This window comes from Vanessa cardui, chromosome 13, assembly GCF_905220365.1.
Source record: "Vanessa cardui chromosome 13, ilVanCard2.1, whole genome shotgun sequence".
In the NCBI taxonomy this organism is placed as follows: Eukaryota; Metazoa; Arthropoda; class Insecta; order Lepidoptera; family Nymphalidae; genus Vanessa; species Vanessa cardui.
The window spans coordinates 3245061-3267113 of NC_061135.1; the positions used below are offsets into that span (position 1 = coordinate 3245061).

At 31.5% G+C, this 22053-nt stretch overlaps 2 protein-coding genes across 2 annotated transcripts in view; both read right to left on the reverse strand.

Annotated features, from left to right (window-relative positions):
- Positions 1–15331, reverse strand: part of LOC124534646 (organic cation transporter protein-like) — a 33647-nt gene extending 18316 nt beyond the window's left edge. Inside the window, exon 1 of the mRNA XM_047110601.1 lies at positions 15091–15331. The gene's annotated coding sequence lies outside the window, so the exon portion shown is untranslated. The remainder of the gene's footprint in view (positions 1–15090) is intronic.
- A 4328-nt stretch (positions 15332–19659) lies between these two features.
- On the reverse strand, positions 19660–20550 carry LOC124534927. The gene has a single exon (XM_047110970.1). It carries the CDS (start codon positions 20548–20550, stop codon positions 19660–19662), a length of 891 nt encoding a protein of 296 aa, XP_046966926.1.
- Between the last annotated feature and the right edge of the window lie 1503 nt (positions 20551–22053).

Here is a 22053-nt window from a genome sequence, read left to right on the forward strand (position 1 = left end):
TTTTCTTTTTAGTTCATTTTTGAAGGCGGTTTTTTTTATTTATAAAAATTTATTTACTGCTTTTCAGTGTTGTTTTGTTATTTATAATTACAATTGGTAGTGTTTGTCATTCACTTTAATGCCGTTAATCATTGAGGAGTTCTCCTGGTAGTCCACCATCAGCTAGACTTCATCATAGGCATGTTTACTAACATCAATTGCTTGACGACTATCTTAAAGATATAGAACTAAGCCCGTAAAATAGTTACTTACTAATAGGTTCTGATTACTAGTTGTGGTCTTCATCATCAGTTCCACTTCATCAAATGTCACTTTTCGTGAGCATATGACCAAGGCACTTTGAATAAAACCGAAATCACTATAGGTGTGCCTATAAAATTTGAGGAGTTCCCTCGATTTCTCCAGGATCCCATCATCAGATCCTGATCTCCTGACAATGGGACCACCTGTAAAACATGCCCTTTCAAACAAAAAAAGAATTGTCAAAATCGGCCCAGCCATCTTCGAGTAATTCGGTAACATACATAAAAAATAAAAAAAAGGCCCCGACGAATTGAGAACCTCCTCCTTTTTTTGAAGTCGGTTAAAAAAGAAAGATGAATAAATAAAAATAATGAAAGAAATGGATTAATAATAGTTAATGATTTGATAACAGGTATAAATTTAGCTTTTGATTAACGCCATGAAAGAAGATTTAAATAAATCCTAATTTAAATATAAGCTAAATATAATTATTAAATATTGTTTTCGCATAAGGTTTCACAAGGGGTTACAATTTTATCCACAATATACTTCTTGAGATTTGAACTTGCTTGAAGTCATGAGGATTTTCTACGACTCTTTTACTCCAAAAACTTTACAGAAATCGGGAATCCAAACTGTTTTTGAATATTTAATAAGCTTAGATTTCCCCTAGTCATATTTCAGTACTATGTATTTGACTGCATCTTCGCTATCTCAAACATCATCTAAATAATAAAGATAACAGGAAGACATTAATTGACCATTTGATTGCTTTGTTGAGTATACATATGATTATAGGACAATTTTCTCACCTCAAACACAATAATTGTGGTACAAAAAGAGTTACATCCTATGTAATTAGAAGCAGTATAGCGTCATAAAAAACGCAATGGTATACATTATTTTCATGATATACCTAATACATGAATATGTACAATGTAAAATATCCCAAAAGTAGAAGATGTTAGCAATAATGATATTCTCCTGACATATTTTGGTTGACATGGGAATTCTCGAGAGAGAAGTCACAAAGCCCAAATGTTATATAGTTTGAAAGAGCACACAAAATAAAATTATCTATTACCTATTTCTCATAAGCCAATGAAACTTGGACTACCAGGATTATTTTGAGAATTACTTATCAGAAAATAATTGTAAACTTTGTAGTGGGTTTGAATTTAAGACCAAGCCTCGCCGACCAGCAAACTAGTCTACTTTTAACAACATATACATATGTAACGAATATTATAATACGACAAAATGAAGAAGGGCTCCACAGCATTGCAATTAACAGAAGACTTTTTAATGTTAATATTACTTAAACACCAATGTTATCTGATTTTAAAATAAAGTATCATATGAACTCTTCATGCAAATTGAGTGTTTGAACCAACTTCTTAGATTATTCATGTGATTTAAAATCAATTCAAGACACGTGCAAGATTTATTATGTCTCGATGAAGAGTAAAATATTGTAACACATCAATAATGATGTTAATACGTTTTAGATATTACATATGATCTAATGATAATATTAAAGGTACTCGTTAATCATCTGACTCAGATCGATTGTGTACTTTATTTACGAATGGTAAGTAATTATTTAATGTTTATCTATCTGAGAAACTTTATGTTAGTACATAAGACATAAAATAAAGTAAAGTAAAGTAACAGCCTGTATATTTTCCACTGCTGAGATAAGGCCTCCTATTCCATTAAGGAGAGGGTTTGGAACATATTCCACCACGCTGTTCCTGCGGGTTGGTGGAATGCACATGTGGCAGAATTTCGATGAATTTAGACACATGCAGTTTTCCTCACGATGTTTTCCTTCATCGAGCATGAGATGAATTATAAACACAAATTAAGCACATATATATAGTGGTGCTTGCCTGGGTTTGAACCCGCAATTATCGGTTAAGATGCACGCGTTCCAATGGGCCATCTTAGCTCTAATTCTAATTACACGATGCGGACTAGTAAATGTATTATTATTATTGGTATGTTCTCGATGGCAGATAAATAATTTGCGTCTATCTACATCACCTTTGCGAACGTTACCAAGGTTGGAATAAATGTGTTCATTGTCACTGTGCTGCGAACCGTGAAACCCAAACTGTTATCATCCTCGTGCTTGTACTTATGCAATCATTAAACTGTCACGCGGTACTGTTGTCAAAACAATTCGTGAATTAACCTTAGCAATATTGAACTATTTTTTTATGATATCTTATATGTTACAATTATTTTATGGAATTATCAGTATAAAAAAATTTGATTGTATATCAATAGGAATATCATAAATTCGAAAGTAACCGATGATCCGGTTTCGATGAAACGGTATGGATATAGTATGGATATAGTAAAAGTCTCTGGGAAGGAAATAAGCGTGTGTGTGTGTGTGTGTGTGTGTGTGTGTGTGTGTGTGTGTGTGTGTATTAATGTACTTTCGTGTCGTTTCTTTTCTTAAATTTCGTGCGTAAAGCTGCTTCTGTATGTGTTCTGTATATTAATATAATTGTTTTAGGTGCTTATCTCTACGTTAAGGTCTTATATCTTTCATATCTTTATTTTATATCAATTTCAAGAACTGTTTTAATTAACAGTTAATTTAGTAATACGCATTTTTTTCTTAACATCACTTTTCTACAGATCTAAGATTTATAGATATTCATGAATGGTTAGATTTTCGGCAAAGAGTTAATATTTAAAAATCGTATAAAAAATTAACATTTTATTTACAAATTATTTTTTACCATAGCATATAAACATGAGTTGATGTGAAATGTTTACTTTAAATCTACTTTTACGATCTCCTAGGTGATTGAACCTTTACAACCTAGGCAGCAAATAGGGTTCTTAAACGAGTATTTACGGTAAAATGTGCGTAATGTGGGTCACATTGCGAATCGCGCTGTCAAAGCTAGAGTCGTATCTATCGATAGGATATATCGATAGTAGAGCTGATAACATTATCTTGGGAAAATAAAAGTATATGCTCAAATATACTTTAACTTTTATACCGCTTTTTCTCTCTCTCTCTCGTCTTCTACTTTAGTATGGGGGGGGGGGGGTTCTTTCTTGGAGTCTGATTGAGGTTTGCATTCGGCTGTACTGGCCTTTACAGCGTCAACAAGCATAGGGGCGAGTACTAGACTGTTATTCCAAGTTTGACTCTCGGACTCCGAGTGATTACGTTCCAAACGTTCTCCTCAAAGGGAGAGGAGACCTTAGTCCAGCTGTGGTAAATTTTCAGGCTGTCATGATTGTCTCCTATGAGATGGCACTTCGGCTCAGGACTTAGTGAGGAGCGCTTATACTCGTAGCACTGTTTATACGACGGCATTACAGTTTTGTGACGTCACTAATCGAGGACCAATCGGGGGCTGTGTGAGCGTGGCACGTATACAATTCGTTTAGGTATGGATGTCACACGACAGCTACGATTTACACGCGGTTGTTTGCCTCGATATACAATCATTTTTGTGAATTATGATGGGACGGTCTCAGCTGCTTTTAGCAACCATACTAATATTATAAATTTGAAAGTAACTCTGTATGTTAAAAGAAATTTGGTACAAAAATAGTCTAGAGCCTGAGAAAGAATATAGGCTAGTTTTTAATTGGATAAAAGTGTTGTAAACGGTTAAAAAGGGGGGTGGAAGGTTATAAAATGACAATACTTTCAAGTGTGTCATTTTAAAAAAGCATAAAACTTATATTTCCGTCTGTTGATCTACACTTAATAAAAACCTTATTAATTTAAATAATTGTATTAACTAACATAACTGTATTTTTTAAATGTTGAAAAATAGTAACTACTGTGTTTCTTGCCGGTTCTTCTCGGTAGAATCTACTTTCCGAACCGGTCGGTGGTAGCTTCACTTAATTGTTTAATGACGATTCAAAAGTGCTTGTAAAATCCCACTTGAATAAAGTTTATTTTAATTTTGATTTTTGATTTTATCATAACACCCACTAAGGATTGTTTTACACCTAAATGGGTGAAATAGGGGTTGAAAGTTTTATTTTTGGTATTTTTTTTATATATACATATTTACGAGCAAAACCGCGGGTAACAAGTGTGTTTAATATAATAATGGTCTAAATAAATATATTATTATTTTGATAGTATTATATAAACACTCATCGTTCGTCCGTTCGAGTTCAAACTTTGCACAGTTGTTTTCGGGTTACATGTCTGACGTAATGCAATTAAATGCAATAACGAGGTGAATAGTGTCGAAAAACTTGACAATATATTTTTTTAACAATTTAGGGATGCTTGCTCGCCCACTTACCTATACTATAAAAGTAAAACTGATCTTTGTAACATATAACCTACCCGGGATGTTCACGGTAGGATTAACATTCCGAACTATATAATAAAATTGGAGTGTCTGTTTGCAATATTAAAATAGCCCTTTTTTACTCGTTGCATATACAGTATGTATTGATGGTACATATACCAAAATAACATTTTTACAATTTTTGTCTATCTATTCAGGCTAATCTAAGGATTTTGACGGGACTTTCACTTGCAGATAACTGATATAATAAAGAGTAACTTAGGCTACAATATATATATTTTTTTTTGATAAATTCAAATGCGTACTAAGTCGCAAGCATAGCGAGTAGGTAATAATAATATACTGGTGATAATCATTGGTTCAGATTAATCGAGATCGGTTGTGAAGCAACTTGCGATTAGACGTTATCTATGCAAATAAGATAGAGTCATATTATTAACAATTGAGAAATAAATTACGTTATAATGAAATGATTGGATTAACGTAATGATTCTCAGCCATCAATCAAAATGATTTCGAATTATAAAGCTTCGATTATTTTAATATGTATCTATAGTTATGTCATGAGTTGTAATGTTCGTTACAATATTTTGTGTTAAATTTTGCGATACGACTCACACCGGATAGCTTGATGATATGTTTGATATCTTTGCGCATGCGCGGAACACGCTAAAGTTTTGATTATAATATTATTAGTATCTATGTTATTTTTTTAATATATTGGTAATTATTATGAATTATTAAATCAACTCTAGCCTCTCATTAGTACCACATTAAAAAAAAAGTAAAGTAACAGCCTGTAAATTTCCCACTGCTGGTCTATAGGCCTCCTCTCCCATTAAGGAATGGGTTTGGAACATATTCCACACCACTGTTCCAATGCGGGTTGGTGGAATGCACATGTGGCAGAATTTCGATAAAGTTAGACACATGCAGGTTTCCTCACGATGTTTTCCCCGAGCACGAGATGAATCATAAACACAAATTAAGCACATATATATATAGAGGTGCTTGCCTGGGTTTGAACTCTGGGTTTGAGCTCTATTTTTTTAATACATTCGTTATTATTATGAATTATTAACTGAACTCTAACCCCTCATTTTATAGTGCGATTAAAATTTAAAAAATCAATAGAAATAAATGATGCTACAGAATCAACGTAAATCCTTATATCTTCAAAAAATACCTACGACCTCATTGATGTTTACTCAACATTCCGACTATTCAGCAAAGAGCCGACTAAATAGATTATTTTATGATACATGCATATATCTCGACTGATATGGAATTACATTGAGTGATTTTAAAATGAGTTTTCATTTGTCAATGATGACTTTACTGAATTTGTCGCAGAGAGATTTAGAGAGTGCCTCCGCGGATACGCTAAGTTGAAGTAGACCGGTGAGAAGGCGTCGGCGCTATGCATACATTCTCCCCCTCTGTAAGCGTTGATAGGAGTAGTATAGTAGAGAAGTTTCTCAATACCCCGGTAACTCCTCTCCAATCGTCGGAGCACTACGATAGCACGGTGAAAAGACGAAGTGAGTACCGCTGATTTTAGTAAGTATTTCGACGTTTTAAGTGCCGGCGAAAACCATGTACCCCCCTAGTTCGCGAGGGGGAAACGCGTAGAAGTATTTTTCCATTGAGTCAAAATTATCTCATTATCCAGTTGGTGCAAAAATAATCTATCAAGATTTCCCTTTTGACATTATTAAATTTGAATTGTATTAAGTTTTATTTTAATTAATAGAAACAATTAAACTATATTTTTACATAAAAAAATTACATTCACAATCTACACGAAGAAGATGCAAGTACGTAGGAGTACATCCTATACTGTGATAAATAAATTCAATACCTCGTTTCATTGGTGCAATAAAAGGATAAATTAGCATTGATTTAAATGTATTGATTTTGTACCGTTTAAATGAATGTAGTGGTCTGTCTGTGTATCAGAAAAAATAAACTTAAATTACTTATGTGGTACAATTATAAGAACAATTCTATTAATATTTTATATCCCTGTTTAAATTATATTTACTTTTAAAAATACTGGTATAAATTTCATATTATTGATCAAATATTGAAATAAGAAAGCATTTTTACATAGACTTCAATAAAGCAATTTTCATGGTTTAGTTGAAAAGATTAACAGACAGTCAGACAGAACATCAGTGTTACTTTCGCATTTATAATATCAGTAAAGATTAAAAAAAATTTTTTTTCTACAACAAAACAGTCCGTATTACTTTTTTCCAAGATTAATCATGAACCACTGTGAGTGTGCATTAAATAAGAGATAAAAACGTTGTAAGTATCGTCGATTGAATATTTACTATCATAATAAAAAATTATAGCCGCAATACTTTATTAATTTCTTCCAATACACACAGTGAATGTCTATGATTTACAAGAGGGATAATAGCGTTGTCTTCCAGATGGCTATAATAATTGCGATAGTCCTTTACAGTTGCAAATGTGTGCAATTGGCATTACAGTATTAATGAATACACCAGTAGAATAATTATTTACTTATTAGTTGTTTTATTTAAAAAATATATTATTATCCAGAAGTTAAATCAAATTAACAAAAGTCTCCAATTGACGTTCTATGCGCAACTGCTTTGTTTTTTTTTTTTAAATTCGTTTGCTCGGGAAAACATCTTGTATTATTTTTTACAGCCATACGAATGACATATCGATGACACTTTTATGAAATATGAAACAAAATATGAGTTTATTAAATATATAACTATAATATACTTTTATTACGTTTAAAGTTCTATTATTTTTTAAAGGTGGTTACACACAGACGAATCCGTGAAAATCAGTTGTTAAGTATAAAATTATTCAACGTTACAGAACACAATGCCTCGGTGTCACAAAACAATGCAATAGCATGTACTGCGCCTTGATTTCTCGAGTTGTACGCGTTGTGACGTGTTCACACACACAACTCAGTATGAAATATGTTTAAGATGAACTTGGTTTTATGTTATAATTAGAAACGATTCGATTTTTGATTTTTCTATTCCTTGTTCTAATAGAAATGTTTGTGTTCACACAAATATAGCCGTTAAGTTCATATTTTTTGCACTAATTTATTTTCAACATGTGATTTGAATCCAGTACCTTAAGATCTGCTGTTAATAGTTCATACCTCCGTATTTAATGCGTGTAATACTATCTGCCCACTGAACTTGATATATTTTGATACTTGTAGGTATCTTTTAAATCTATACCAATATTTTTTTGTGGATTTACGATAGATTCGATTATAAGCTATCCATAATAATAGATGATAAAAAATAATTATTTATGAGTCGAATACAATACATCCGCAAAATTCGTATAATCGATGACAATGTTGGTATTGTGTAACACCTGTAAAAAAGTAGTCACTAAGAAATATTATTAGAACATTTTATTCCTTGTAAATGTTAGTGTTCTGCTTGTTGGTGTTCAAATAAATAAATAAATAAATAAAAATAAATAAACAATGACATGACAGTCCAACGGGCGGCCATGTTTGACGTTTACGGATGCGTTCAGAACTCAAAAGTGTGCTCCGAATAATATTTACAATTACAGTAATTAGTAGATACATTTAATTATTTATATTCACTTGCTTTTATTTATTTTACTCGAACTGGGTTTTCATCTAGTTATATAATATTTACAAAGACAAAGTCAAAACCTTTATTCAAAATAGAAGTGTTTACACTTTCTTATTGACTGTCGAAAATCAACCACCGGTTCGGAATATACCTCAGACTTGAGAAGAACTTACGAAAGAATCTCAGCGGGACCTTTTTTCATCTTCATTAATTTCACTTCATTTTCATTTTACAATCATCTGATATTTCTGGATTCAGAGATGAGTTTCGAATTTTTCATAGGATACATATTGGTGTACTTTGGGGTTAAGGCGACGGAATACTGACACCGTGACTTCTTACGGGTCTCTTAAATGGTCAGGATTCTGCTGCTAACTCTATTTCCATGTATAAGAGTGACGCAAATTTGCATATATATCATTACATAAACATAATAATACATATATTTATTTTATTAAAGAAACGGTGTTTTATAAATTATTGCGTCGTTTAGAAATACATATGGCGTCCGAAGACAACTCCTTTTTTCTTATAGTCGAAAGGATCTCGATTTTGAAGATTACTAGCGATATAATATAACAAGCGACCCGACACGGCTTCGTTTGGGTGCAATACTGATACTAAATATACCAATTGCAGAATGAATGACAACAACGTTCACGACATCAATTTAGAAACCTGTAAACAATGATATTCTAATAAACAGATATGTTATATCCATACTAAACAACAGAAAAAAGTGTGCCGCGCCGGTGACCGTTTATTTAGTTCATTTTTACATTTCGTTAAAAGTAAAAAGGATAGCTTGATAAAAACAATAAGTAAAAGGGATAACTAGATGTTTTAATTACGCAAAACGTATTACTAAGTAATTATGATGTATTATAACGTATTACTACGTAAAACGACTAAAGGCAAACATCCCAATTAGGACGTTTTCTATTCTTCACTTTTTGCGCGGTAATGACATATCTGTTTACTAAAACATCATTACCTCTAAAATAATCATTGTTTCTCTACTTTCTCAATCTTCCTCTTGAATCAGTAAGTCTATTGTAAAAAAACGCATCTAAATCCGTTGTCATTTTAAAGATCTAAGCATACATAGGGACAGACAGCAGTAAGCGACTTTGTTTTATACTGTGTAATGATTAAAAGAAACTATAAAGGCAGTTTCTTAATAAATAAAAAAACAAACGCAATGTAGAAACAGCGCTACATGCACACGAACGCTTCGTGATCAATTCATTCACCTCGTTAGAACGCAGATGGTACGATCGCTCACTTTCAAAGATATTTCTGATACTTCTTTTAATTACATTGTTATATTCAATTTTATAACTAGTTTTATCTGGTTTTACGTATTTTTTTTATATAAATATGAGACAACATCGAAATCAAAATCAAAATATACTTTATTCAAGTGGGCTTTTACAAGCACTTTTCAATCGTCATTTAACAATTAAGTGAAGCTACCACCATCACATACATTACTCTGATCCAATGTAAGTAGCTCAAGCACTTGTGTTATGGAACATCAGAAGTAACGACGGTACCACAAACACTCAGACCCAAGACAACATAGAAAACTAATGATAATCTACATCGACTCGGCCGGGAATCGAACCCGGGAATTCGGAGTGAGGTACCCATGAAAACCGGTGTATACGCCACTCGACCACGGAGGTCGTCAATTTTATTATTTATCAGCAAATATTGTTTTATTTTCACTTCTGCATATATAGAACGAGAGGCTAGATAGCCCAGTGGGGCCCGTGGGCTTCTTTCCGAAAAGGCGGTAGAGTTGAAATGTTGACGGTACAAAAGTACTTCATCGTAAACTTTAATAATCTTTTGATTTGATGTCGGTTATAATATAAAAAAAAAATTATTGTAGGTTATCCCTAAGAGATAGACATTTACCAATCCAGACTTCATTGTAGCTCTTTTTGAGATGTAGAACAATGTTTTGATTACATTATATACACATCTTATCTTATATATATATCTGATTGCGCCAGCGTTTGTAATTTGAGCACAAAAATTTGTTCATTATTATTACATGACATAAAAAACCTTTAAAATTATCAGTGTTTCTCTATTATATTATGCACGTATCATACATTCCTCTTGAAACGCTTTATTTTAAAAAAAACCGCATCAAAATCCGCTGACAGTGAGCTCAGCTTAAGTTTTCAATACAGAGTTATTTGAAACAGCGCTTTAAGCAAACACACATATCTATTACAAAACCTGACTTCGCTGTAAATAAGCGCTTTCTCACAGCAATCTTGATATATGAATTATACTCAACTAATTAATAATATTATAATATGATAAGGCATATCATAAAATGTAATCACACGAGAAAATATTGCTCATCTCAATAATTAAAACAACTCGCCAGAAGGTTCATTGACCTATTCAGATAATGTAGAAAAACCAGGTACATTTGACCTACATAAATAATGCGAATCATTCGCTTATCTCTCTTGTGGTTTCCGTGTGTATATACATATATACATTGTCAATGTGTGTGTTGTAGCGGCGACAGACATTCCGCAGTCTGTCAAGTATTTAAAGTTACATGTGTGCTCGGTTGCGAAGTTGTGAGAAAATTATTTGTTTACGCGTTTGGAAATATAAAAAAAGATTTGTTTTATCATTTAAACCTCTTTCGTTCCGACGTCATTCTAAGTCTGTTGCACACATAAGCACTGCAAACGTTATATAGTGTTTTAAATTTGGAATGTCTAGAATATCCAATACAATGATCAGTCTTGAGCAAATCGAACTCGCTTGCGAGTAAATAAGATATATGGATTAGATTTTAATGGGAGATGTCGGGTTCAAATCCAGGAAAGTGCTAATGAGTTACGGGCTAAATATTTAATTATAATATTAAATATTCTGTACTAATATTATAATTAGGTAAAATTTGTTTGAGTTGTGGTTAATCTCCGGTATAACTCAATTCTAAAAATAAATAATATTTCAATTTCATAAAATTGTCTGAAAAACAAATGATACACATTTGTGAAAGCTGTTTTTGTATGTAATAGAAAAGTGTATTAATATCGATATTAAGTTATTGTTTTCTTGATTGATTGCTTCCTATTAATTATGAAAGAGTCCTTTGGCGAGGACCCTTTACATACTCTTCTGTTATATTGTCAAATATTGAATTTAAACATAGGCAATTATACTACTATTTACTAATTTTATGTAGTTTCAACAGAAAGTTTTATAGGAAAGTATGCCCTTTGAACATTCTTCTGTGTGGTAGGGCTCCGTACAAGCTTACCTGGGTCACCTCATTATATATTCTAACGCCAAGCCGCACTACTTCGTATTGTCGTGTCGGTTTGAACTGTAAGTGAGCCCAAGTAACTCCAATCACAAGGACAAATTTACTAAGTTCTCAAGGTCGATGGCACATTGGAGATGTAAGGAATGATTAAAATGTAGAGACTACTTTAGCCTACATTTGCCCTTACTCCAGGAATACCCCCTAGGTGTTGGAGGCCCGCATAGGCGGGGCCGACCGTCAGGGCGTCACGGTAGAGGGTACCGCTGGTTTTTTAGTGGGTAAACCCGGCGTACTTGGGCGCACTCGGCGTCCAGGGCTCCGGGGAGACCCACACACCCCCGACTTAACATTACGTGTGAGATGCGCATAATACGTTTTTCCAGTGAAAAAAAATTAGGGTTACATTTGTCCGTTCGCCTGCCTATTTAATTAAAAAAATCATAGCCATCTGTATTCATCGCATTAGTCATTAATAGCATTCTTAATACGTTGTCAATGTGATCTAGGTTGTGACTGTGGCCACTAGTGTGGCCGAAGGTTTATTTGTTTTGGTGTCACGGTCATAATTATACATCGCTTCATCGCAGCCGTGTTTCACACATTATAGGTAAATGTGTGTTTAATTTATATTTACACTCATTTTTGTTCACAATTCAAAACTGTTAAAAAAATACTACTTTGTCGCACGTGATATTGGCGAAATAATCAGTATCCTCTCGGCACAAATAAAAATCCATAAGAACTTTATTTGAGGAGGTTTTATAAAAGCAGTTCAAATATATATTATTTGTAAATATTCATTTATATAATGTAGTCAAATGTTTTGACGATTTTTTAAGTAATTAATAAAAATTTTAACATCCACAGTAAAATGATTCATTCCTAATAATTTTAAACGAAGTTAAAAAATATACATATGTTAAAATTATAAGATAATTATGATAAAAATTACTATTAGCTGAATTATATATTTTTAATAAAAAAAAAGTTAACGAAACCCTTAAAAAGATTTTCGTCGCTGCACAAATACATACACACACAAGCACACATTGATCAACTTACATCGAATACACCGTATTTAAATATCATATGACCTTCCTTGATACTTTGAAACATTTACGAATTAGGTGATACTTTATTGTGTATTGCTTTTAGTCTTAAGCTGTATTAAGCCTTTGTTATTCTAAATATGATTACAAACATCGAAATTTCTTATAAAGGTCAAGTTAACGTGGTTATTATAGACTTCACCATCAAAGCTAGGTCCTTGGTCTTCATGAAATAGCAACATCTTGGAAGAAAGAGGTACTCGATGAAAGTTTACATCGAGAATCGACTTTAACATCACTATTCATCTAATCAGACTAAGTTCAATGAACTTTGCCAATTAAAAAAAAAATGTTATGTTTTATATAACTCTAGTAGGCGCCCACGGCTTCGCTCGCGTTTTACTGATGGTTGTCATTTGTTAGGCAAAAGAGCCTATATCCTTTTTTTGAGTGCATGTTTGCTTCATACCAAATTTCATCAAATTCGGTTCAGCGGTTTGGTCGTGAAAGAGCAACAGACAGACAGACAGAGTTACTTTCCCATTTATAATATTAATACAGATTAATAAATTGCTTATCTGAAAAGGGCTTAAGTTTTTGCCAGAGTAAATATATTAAAATACTTACTACGTTTTGATCTTACAAGAATTTAATTGCAGAACACTAATTGCGATACAATTAATCATTACTTCATCCCAATCTGTCATGTAATATTACACTATTTTATAAAAACTTGGTTATTTTGTAATATAACATTGTCTGGCTTAAAATATATAAAAATAGTCGTATTTGTGATACCAAAGCAATTAGGTATATTGCAATTAATGAGGTCTTGTTGTAAGTCGACGTACGAACTACGTTTTACAGAAGATCTGATGTAGAGTCTTAAAACTTGGCTGCTAGAGATTTTGCGTACAATAGACAGAGAAAAGATTGAACAATATGGTTCTATGTATTTACCTTTTCATTAAATTTTACAGTTTTCAAAACATTTTAATTCCTTATCATTTATACGTAATGAAATAAATGTTGATTATAAGCAAACTAGATTTTCAGTTTAAAATACCTTTCAATTACTACTAGCTAAAATACGATACGAATTTTCGAGATTCATAACAGTAATGTATATTTTGACATTATCAAAATTAAAAAAATTTAATGTCAATTTTTAATAAAGTAAAGGATCAAACTTTTTAATAAAGTATCAAGATTCGTTGGGTTTACATCAAAAATGCGTCTGTCATCACGAATGACAGTTACAAATAGTTCTATCATTTGAAAAACAAAAAAAAAAAAATTGTATTGCATCGGAAATAGATTTTAAAATCCTATTGTGCTCTATGAGGACTGTGCATTGTTAAATATCTGTTGTCTCGTTGCTTTCAGATGGTTATTTTTGTATGGGGTTCGATAACCGGCACTGTTCTATGAATGAATGGAAAGGACATAACAAAGCACAGAATAAAAATTGTTTTTTCTCTAAACCGACACAGATAACGTTGACATTATTATTGGGTATATTGTGTTTACATCACTGTCGTCCATATATATACGTTGATTCGAAATTTAAATGATAACGTTGTGGATTCGGATTATTTTTTTAAATTCTGCAATTAATGTATTTAAAACAAATAATAATGCTTCAGAAAATTATTGTTGTAAAAATAGTTTACATGAATAAATACAACTCTATAATCGTTTTATATATTCTCATAATTTAATATATTTTATAAACATAGTATTAATATAGTTACATTTTTATATAGAGTTGTCTTTTATAGTTAGGTTTAATTTTAATAACATCTTGTAATATTAATTTATCTTTTATTTTGAATATTTTTGATTTCTCGACTTCAAACCGGGAAAGACTTGAATAAATATATTTTATACTCGTTAGTATAAAAATTTTTACATAAGCTGATGGTCCGAAGTTGGGTACCTTCTCCCTTCACCTCAATTTCATTGTTCAAGTTTTAAAAAAAAGTATAATCTGTTTACAAAGGCAGCTAACTGTCAGTGGAATAAATAATAATTTAGACTACTTACGAATAGTTTAACGTGCTATATTGACATTCAGAAAAGGAAAACTTTTACCTGACTTCTACAGAAGCTTCTGTACTATACTTATGGTATATATGTATTGCATACATATACTGATTTAGTGAACTTATTAAAACTAACACACGGACGAACAGTTAATAGTTGCGTAACTGTTAACGAGCTTCTAGGCTAAATTTAACGCCGGTTCAAATTTTAAAAGTTAAAAATTACTTAGCAGTGAAAACACTGGTCATTTTTTGAAATTTTAATTTTAGAACGTTGGAAATAGTCAGACGTATATGTGGTATTTTACATATCATATTATTTAATTTTTGTATAAATAAGTAAAAAGGTTCTGTTATTTTACAGTAAAGTACACGATACCGTTGACGTGTGTGCAATCTCATTAACGCGCATGCTCTGTACTATCGTTCCCGTCAATTGTAACACTTTTTTTTTTAAATTAGTACGCACAAATCCAAATTATGCATCCTTAATTAATGAAAAAAAATACTCACATGTAAAATTGTTCGAGAATATCACGTCCTAATTCACACACACACAGGAATGTTTATGCTTAACCTCAAAAAGAAACATGTGTTTTAAGTACACTTAGTCTGTAGAAAGAGTTCTGAAATAATAATTAGTAAAATTGATTCGAATTTTAAAAACGTATTTAGATATCACAGTCAGCCGGCCGGCGTGCTTGCGTGTGGCACCGACCGATGGTTTCGGCTTACTCATTGGTCGGAGCGAGTAGCGACCGAAACGACGCTCTGTTGGTCGAACTCTACCAAGAAACGTCATCGCGCCACGCGCTTACGCCGTTTACATCGACAACTCAATAGCATCGCTTAATTCAAATTCATTACTGTTTTGTTTCGTAATTATCTTTAAGCAACACTAAGTTTTGAAGCAATGGATATTATAACTGGAATGTTTTCAATCGTTTGACTCAATCGAACTTTATAAATATTCTCTTAATGAAGTACAACCACATGCATGCAAGTCAGTCTCTACCTGATGATTATATTGAACTTACAGATGGTCATATTGCAATAACGATTTCATTTATTTATTTATTTATTTATTTATTTATTTATTTATTTAACCCATTACAACTTGCTTAGCGCTAATATTTGCAATAAATACATATAACATTTATTTTATATAGAAAAGTAACACTTAAGTTATTAAAATATACTGTACATTAAATGAAGCAATGCTAAGCAACTCAAGTTCGATGGACATACCCTCCGTACTAGGTGAACTGTATGACGGTAGGAGCACATTTCTCGATCGCGAGTCAATAGCTGCATAGTATAGGCAAAAGTTACATGCTGCTTCCATAATTGTTCTAATTATACAGAGCACTTATTTTAATTTTATATTAATTTTAGTATCACATGATATATATATACAAAGCTAGATGAGACTACCTGTAAATAGTAGAAATTTAACCTTGATAATTTTGAAATGTAATTTATTTATTGTTTGTTATATTGTATCTACTGTCGGTTGTCCCAATAAAATTAAAAATAAAGATAAGTATAAAATAAAAATAAAATAAAGATAAAATAAGATATCGATAATGCAATTTTGTATATGTGTAAGCATTTACGTAAGTGCCTGAGTTCTTGAGTGGTTGTGTGTTTGTCTGTGTGTGTGTGTGTGTGTGTGTGTGTGTGTGTGTGTGTGTGTGCGTGTGTTTTTGAAGACAAGTTTTTAACAAGAATTTTCTGTATTTAGATGAAATAAGTTCTTAAATGAAGTCAGGTTTTAACAATTTTTCAGTATCATCATACGATAACATTTTAAGAAATTTATGAAGTGATATCTTGAGATTATATTTAGAAAGGTCTTTTATAACAATTTTTCTAGATATTTTATTATATAGGTAAGGTGCCAAATAGAGATAGAATGATTTAGAGAAAGCTAGTTTGTACTTTGGTTGATCATACAATCTATCATGTCGCCTCTTATTTTGGGATGCAGTACATAGCTCACTATGTTGCATCATCAATATATCTTTTATATATATTTGTCGAACGGTTAAAAAAGGCAAGTTTTTATATAGTGAGTCGGTAGGATGCATATACTCTTTAAAGGTCATGACCTTCAATATAGCCCTTTGAGCTCGTTCTAGTGTAAGCATTAAATTTTTACTTGCTCCACCCCATACAGAAATTCCATAACTTAATAGGGAATAACAAAAGGCGTAATAAATTGAGGTCAGCAGTTTTATATCACAAACATACCTGAGATTTTTAAAAATGAATATTAATTTTCTTATACGTCCACTTAACCCTAATATATGGTCTTTCCACCGTAAATGGTGGTCTATTGTTATTCCAAGGTATTTTATAGACTCCGTTTGATCCAGTTTTTCACAGTGACATGCTCTGTCCGTTGTATAATTACTACAATGATGGGCTTTTATAACAATGGAGTCTAATTTTGGTTGGTGATTTATGCGTATACTAAAGTTAATAAATTTCGTTTTTGCTATATTAAGCGTCAGGAGGTTATAGTCAAGCCATAGAGTTACGGCCCGCAAATCATCATTAGCATGTTTGCATAATTGATCCCATGATTTTCCATTAGAGATTAAAACAGTGTCGTCAGCAAAAGATATTAATTTAGAATGTTTAAGAGGTAGTTTACATAAGTCATTAATATAAATTAGAAATAGCGTCGGACCCAGAATACTTCCCTGAGGGACGCCGTATTCTATAATCATCTTACTGCTAGTCGTATTCCCAATTTTAAGACTTTGATAGCGATCGGACAAGTAACTTATAAATAATTTTAGCGGTAATCCACGTATTCCTATACTTTCGAGTTTTTCAGTCAAAATCAGATGAGACACTGTATCGAATGCTTTTTTTAAATCAAGAAAGATACCAAGACATTTTTTCTGAGTATCTAGATTATTAACAACCTGTGATGTTAAGGTTTTCAAAGCATCCGAAGTTGATCTCATATTCCTGAACCCATATTGATTTGATGCTAAAATATTGTTTTTTTCCAAGTATTGTTTTAATCTGGCATTAATTATTTTTTCAATTATTTTAGATAGCGTTGGTAACAGCGAAATTGGTCTGTAATTAGAAATATTGTCTCTATGACCCGATTTAAATACCGGAATAATGATTGATTTCTTTAATGCCTTTGGGAATGAACCTGTCTCAAAACAGAGATTGCAGATGAATGTAATGGGTTTTATTAATATATTTGCCGCCATTTTATAAAATGATGAAGTGATACCATCCCAGCCACATGCATTAGTATTTTTGAGTGATTTAATTATTTGGCTAACTTCATACTCATCTGTTGGATTCAAATAAAACGAGTTTACTTGATCTGATAATTTGGGTTGTATATTTATAAGTTCGGCTTCAGTGGTGTTAATTCTATTTATTATATCATTTGCCAATTGTTTTCCAATGCTACCAAAATAATTATTTGCATAATCGATTGACATTTTGGGACTTGTTTTTATTGACAATATATCTGATGATGTGTCATTAATCTTATCTAAATAACAAATTTGCTTAATATATTTCCATTGATTTTTCGCATTAAATTTATTTTTGTTTAATTTATCTCTGTAATATAGTTGTTTATTGTTATTTAATACTTTTCTACATGTATTACGATATCTAATATAACTGATTTTAAGAATTACATTGTCTGGGTCTTTACGTAGTTTACAATGCAGTCTATCTCTATGTTTTATACATCTAATCAAACCTGGTGTTATCCAAGGCTTAAGATTTTTCTTCCTATTTGACAACTTAATGTTTATAGTATGGCGGTCTAATGCTTTTGCAACAGTTTCAAGAAAAATATTAGTGACTTCTTCAAGATCTTTATTTTGGAATATTTCATCCCAATTAAGGCTTTGTAGGAATTTTATTACCAGATGGTAATCTGTCTTTTTAGTAATATGTTTATTTATATTTTTATTTGTTACAATCCCAGTAGAAAGGGCCACCATAACACATGCATGATCTGTTAAAGTTGAATGACATACTACAGTTATAGTATCATGTTTTGTTTTGGCTAAACAGTGGTCAATACAACTTTTATTACTAGTAATGAAATTATGTGTTGGTCTTAAGCCGTAAAATGAAAGTAATTCTAAATAATGCTCAGCAGTAGGGTTATTGTGTCCATCCTTAATATCAATATTGATATCTCCTAGAATTAGAACATTATTTTGTTCGTACTCTTTTAGGATTAATTGAAGCGATTTTAGAAATTTATCTAAACATCTGAACTCACATGGTCTATAAATACCTATAATATTTGTATCTTTCAAACATGCTACCAGACAAGAGAGTTCTTGTGTATGTTTTGGTTCTAAAACCTTAACATCAAGAGTTTTTTTTATGTACATCACAACTCCATCATTTTGGTTCTGATTGTTCTTTGTGTAAAAATGATGGTAATTGGGCAACGTTGGTAAAACATTAACTTTAGATAGCCAACATTCAGTAAGTATAATAATATCTTGTTCAACTTTTAGCCTCTGAAGAAGAACTGTTAGCTCATCAAAATTTTTGTTAATACTTCGAATATTTTGAGTAAAAATACGTAAGTTACTATCAGAATTTAGCAATATCCTTTCACATTGTTCCACATCCTCTACTATCACCGCTTTGCCGATATTGAGATTTTTATCAATATCAGCTTGAAAATCCTCAATATTAACCATTTTCATAAGAAATTTTAAATTTATTCTTGCAGTACTGATATTGGATTTGGAAAAGGTTAAAGGATATTGCTTTTGAAGTATTTATTTTAGAGATAAACGTATGATTTAGTGTTAAACGTATGCGATGTAGTGTATAATATGTAAAGTGAAGTGTGATCTGTTTAAGTTGCATGTAAGCGTGTGATAAAGAAACAAATTGCAAAAAATAATATATAAATAAAAAAAGGCTTATATCAACGTTTAAAACAAAAAGATATAGAATAATAAGAACTAGAGCTATGCTAAACAAAATCTTAATCGAAATATGGAAAGGAAAAACCAGGCTAGTAGTTAGAAGTGATAAATACCAGACAGTAATTGATACTAGTCACATGTTTCTTTGTAACTTCAAATCTTCGACTTGATCCAATGACTTTATTTGTATAGCCGGGTCACCATCAGTTTTCTTAACATAAATTTTTCCTCTTGAAATCCAGTTATATCTATAACCGTGAGATTTTTTAAGTTGACGTGCCAAAAAGTGTAATTTTCTTGCTTTCGGGGTAAGAGATTCATTGACATAAATTCGCTCTTTTATGTCTTGTTCCCCAAATATACTAGTATTAATCTTGTCTACACTTACTTTATTGAATTTCCTCACCATTTGTAACACTTTATTTCTAGTGTGACCATCCTGATATTCGACTATGATTGGATTTTTATTACCAGTTTTAACTCTATAGCACTGGCGGATGTCATCAACTGGTAACTTCAAACCAATGAAACTGTGAAGTTGTGTGATCATTTGCAAAACGTCTTCTTTTTCTTTCATAGGAGTGTTAATTTCAATGAAGGTTGCGCGTTGGGTGCGCTGGATCTCTTCCAATTGGTCCTCCAAGAATACAATCCTAGTCACTGCTTTGTTGTAATTTTCCGACATAATCTCCATCGATTTTTTTAAATCGCTATACAGTGCTGTTGTGTGTGATAAAGTCTTTTCAATTTTATCATTGGATTTCAAAATCTCAGTATTTTGTATTTTAAGACTATTATTTTGTTCTTTCAACTCTTCAATAATTTTAGTAATCTTTTCGAATTTTGTTTCTTCGCCTAATTTTATAGTTGCAATGAGTGTGTGTATCTCATCTCGTAGATCTTGTAGCTCACTCCTTTCTTTACGTTTTCTTGTCGCCACAAAAGGTTCGGAGTCTATTCTGGTACTATTAGCCAAGTCTGGTTGAGATGACGATTTTGTGTCTTTATGAGGCGAACGCAGCATCTTAATATTTTGCTTATACTATGTATGTATGACGTATCGATAAAACACAAAGGACGTTGGTTTTTTAGTTCTAATATAGGTCAAAAGTCTTTAAAATGTTATAGTTAAGGTTGGAATTTGTTTGAAAACACAATTATTAAATAGATTAATATTTTTAAAACACACTGCCACTCAATACAAAAGCGCGTCGAGGAATGACTATACTATACTAAACTTATCAATTTATTATTTAATAGTCTTGTTAGCGATTACATTTTATTTTTACACGTATACCTACGTTTATTTTATACATTTGATAAAGTTTGTACTAGCATTCGTATAGCTAGAAACAGGAAACAATTAACAGTTCAATTAAATTATCATATATTTCGTACAGAATCATGCGCATGGTGTAACTGCGCCCTTTCTTTATAATATAACTAAAATCATGTATAACTAAAAATCTTTAATATTTTAAAATCGTTAGTCTGAAATTTATCGATCGGCAAAATTGTTAAAATATGTGAAATTTTAAGAAACAAATTTGGTTAACTGCAATTGCAATAAATTATACAATTTTGATCATCCAAATCATCATATATCTTGACATAATACAAAGAATATCGATGATTTACCAAAACCAACGTCTTCCTAAGAAATTAATTATTTGGTACATATTTTTTAAAACATATCGCAGATATGAACCAACCATTACAAGCTATTCATCAAATAATGCGTGATGCATGTGTCGTACAGAATCCAGATGCACAGCATACAGTTAATGGGGTGTCATTTTATAGATATATCAAACTAACATCGTCAATGCGCTGTGAACCGAGAAATTAATATTTCCCATGTGACTATGTGTGCAAATAATCCACCAGTAATAGGGCTTTGTGCTAAGTAACGTATCATTGTGGTTAAAACGCGAAATACAATACATAAAATATACGGTGTACATGTCAAATATTTTAGTTGTTTTATGATGTACGTTATGCTTAATGTTAATTTGTTATGACTGTATAAATGAAGTATTTGAATCATTTTTGCAGTCTTTTCATAATATTATTACAGATATATGTCATTAAAATTTATCACAAATTTGAAACCAAAATTCACTAAAAATCAATGATGTTCTAGTAAACAGATATGTTATTAACGTGTGAAAGTGCAAAAAGTGAAGACTAGAAAACGTCCTAATTGGGACGTTTGCCTTTAGTCGTTTTACGTAGTAATACTTTATAATACAGCATAAGTACGTAGTAATACGTTTCACGCAATTAAAACATCTAGTTGTCTTTTTTGCTTATTGTTTTTATCAAGCTATCCTTTTTATTTGTAACGAAATGTAAAATAAACGGTTCGCGGCGCGGCACACTTTTTTCTGTTGTTTGTATGGGTATAACATATCTGTTTATTAGAATATCATTGGTAAAAATACTATCATATATCCAACGATTATTAATTAATATTATCTTCCTTATTTAAATCCAGTCGTCACCGATAACCAATTAATTTCTATTG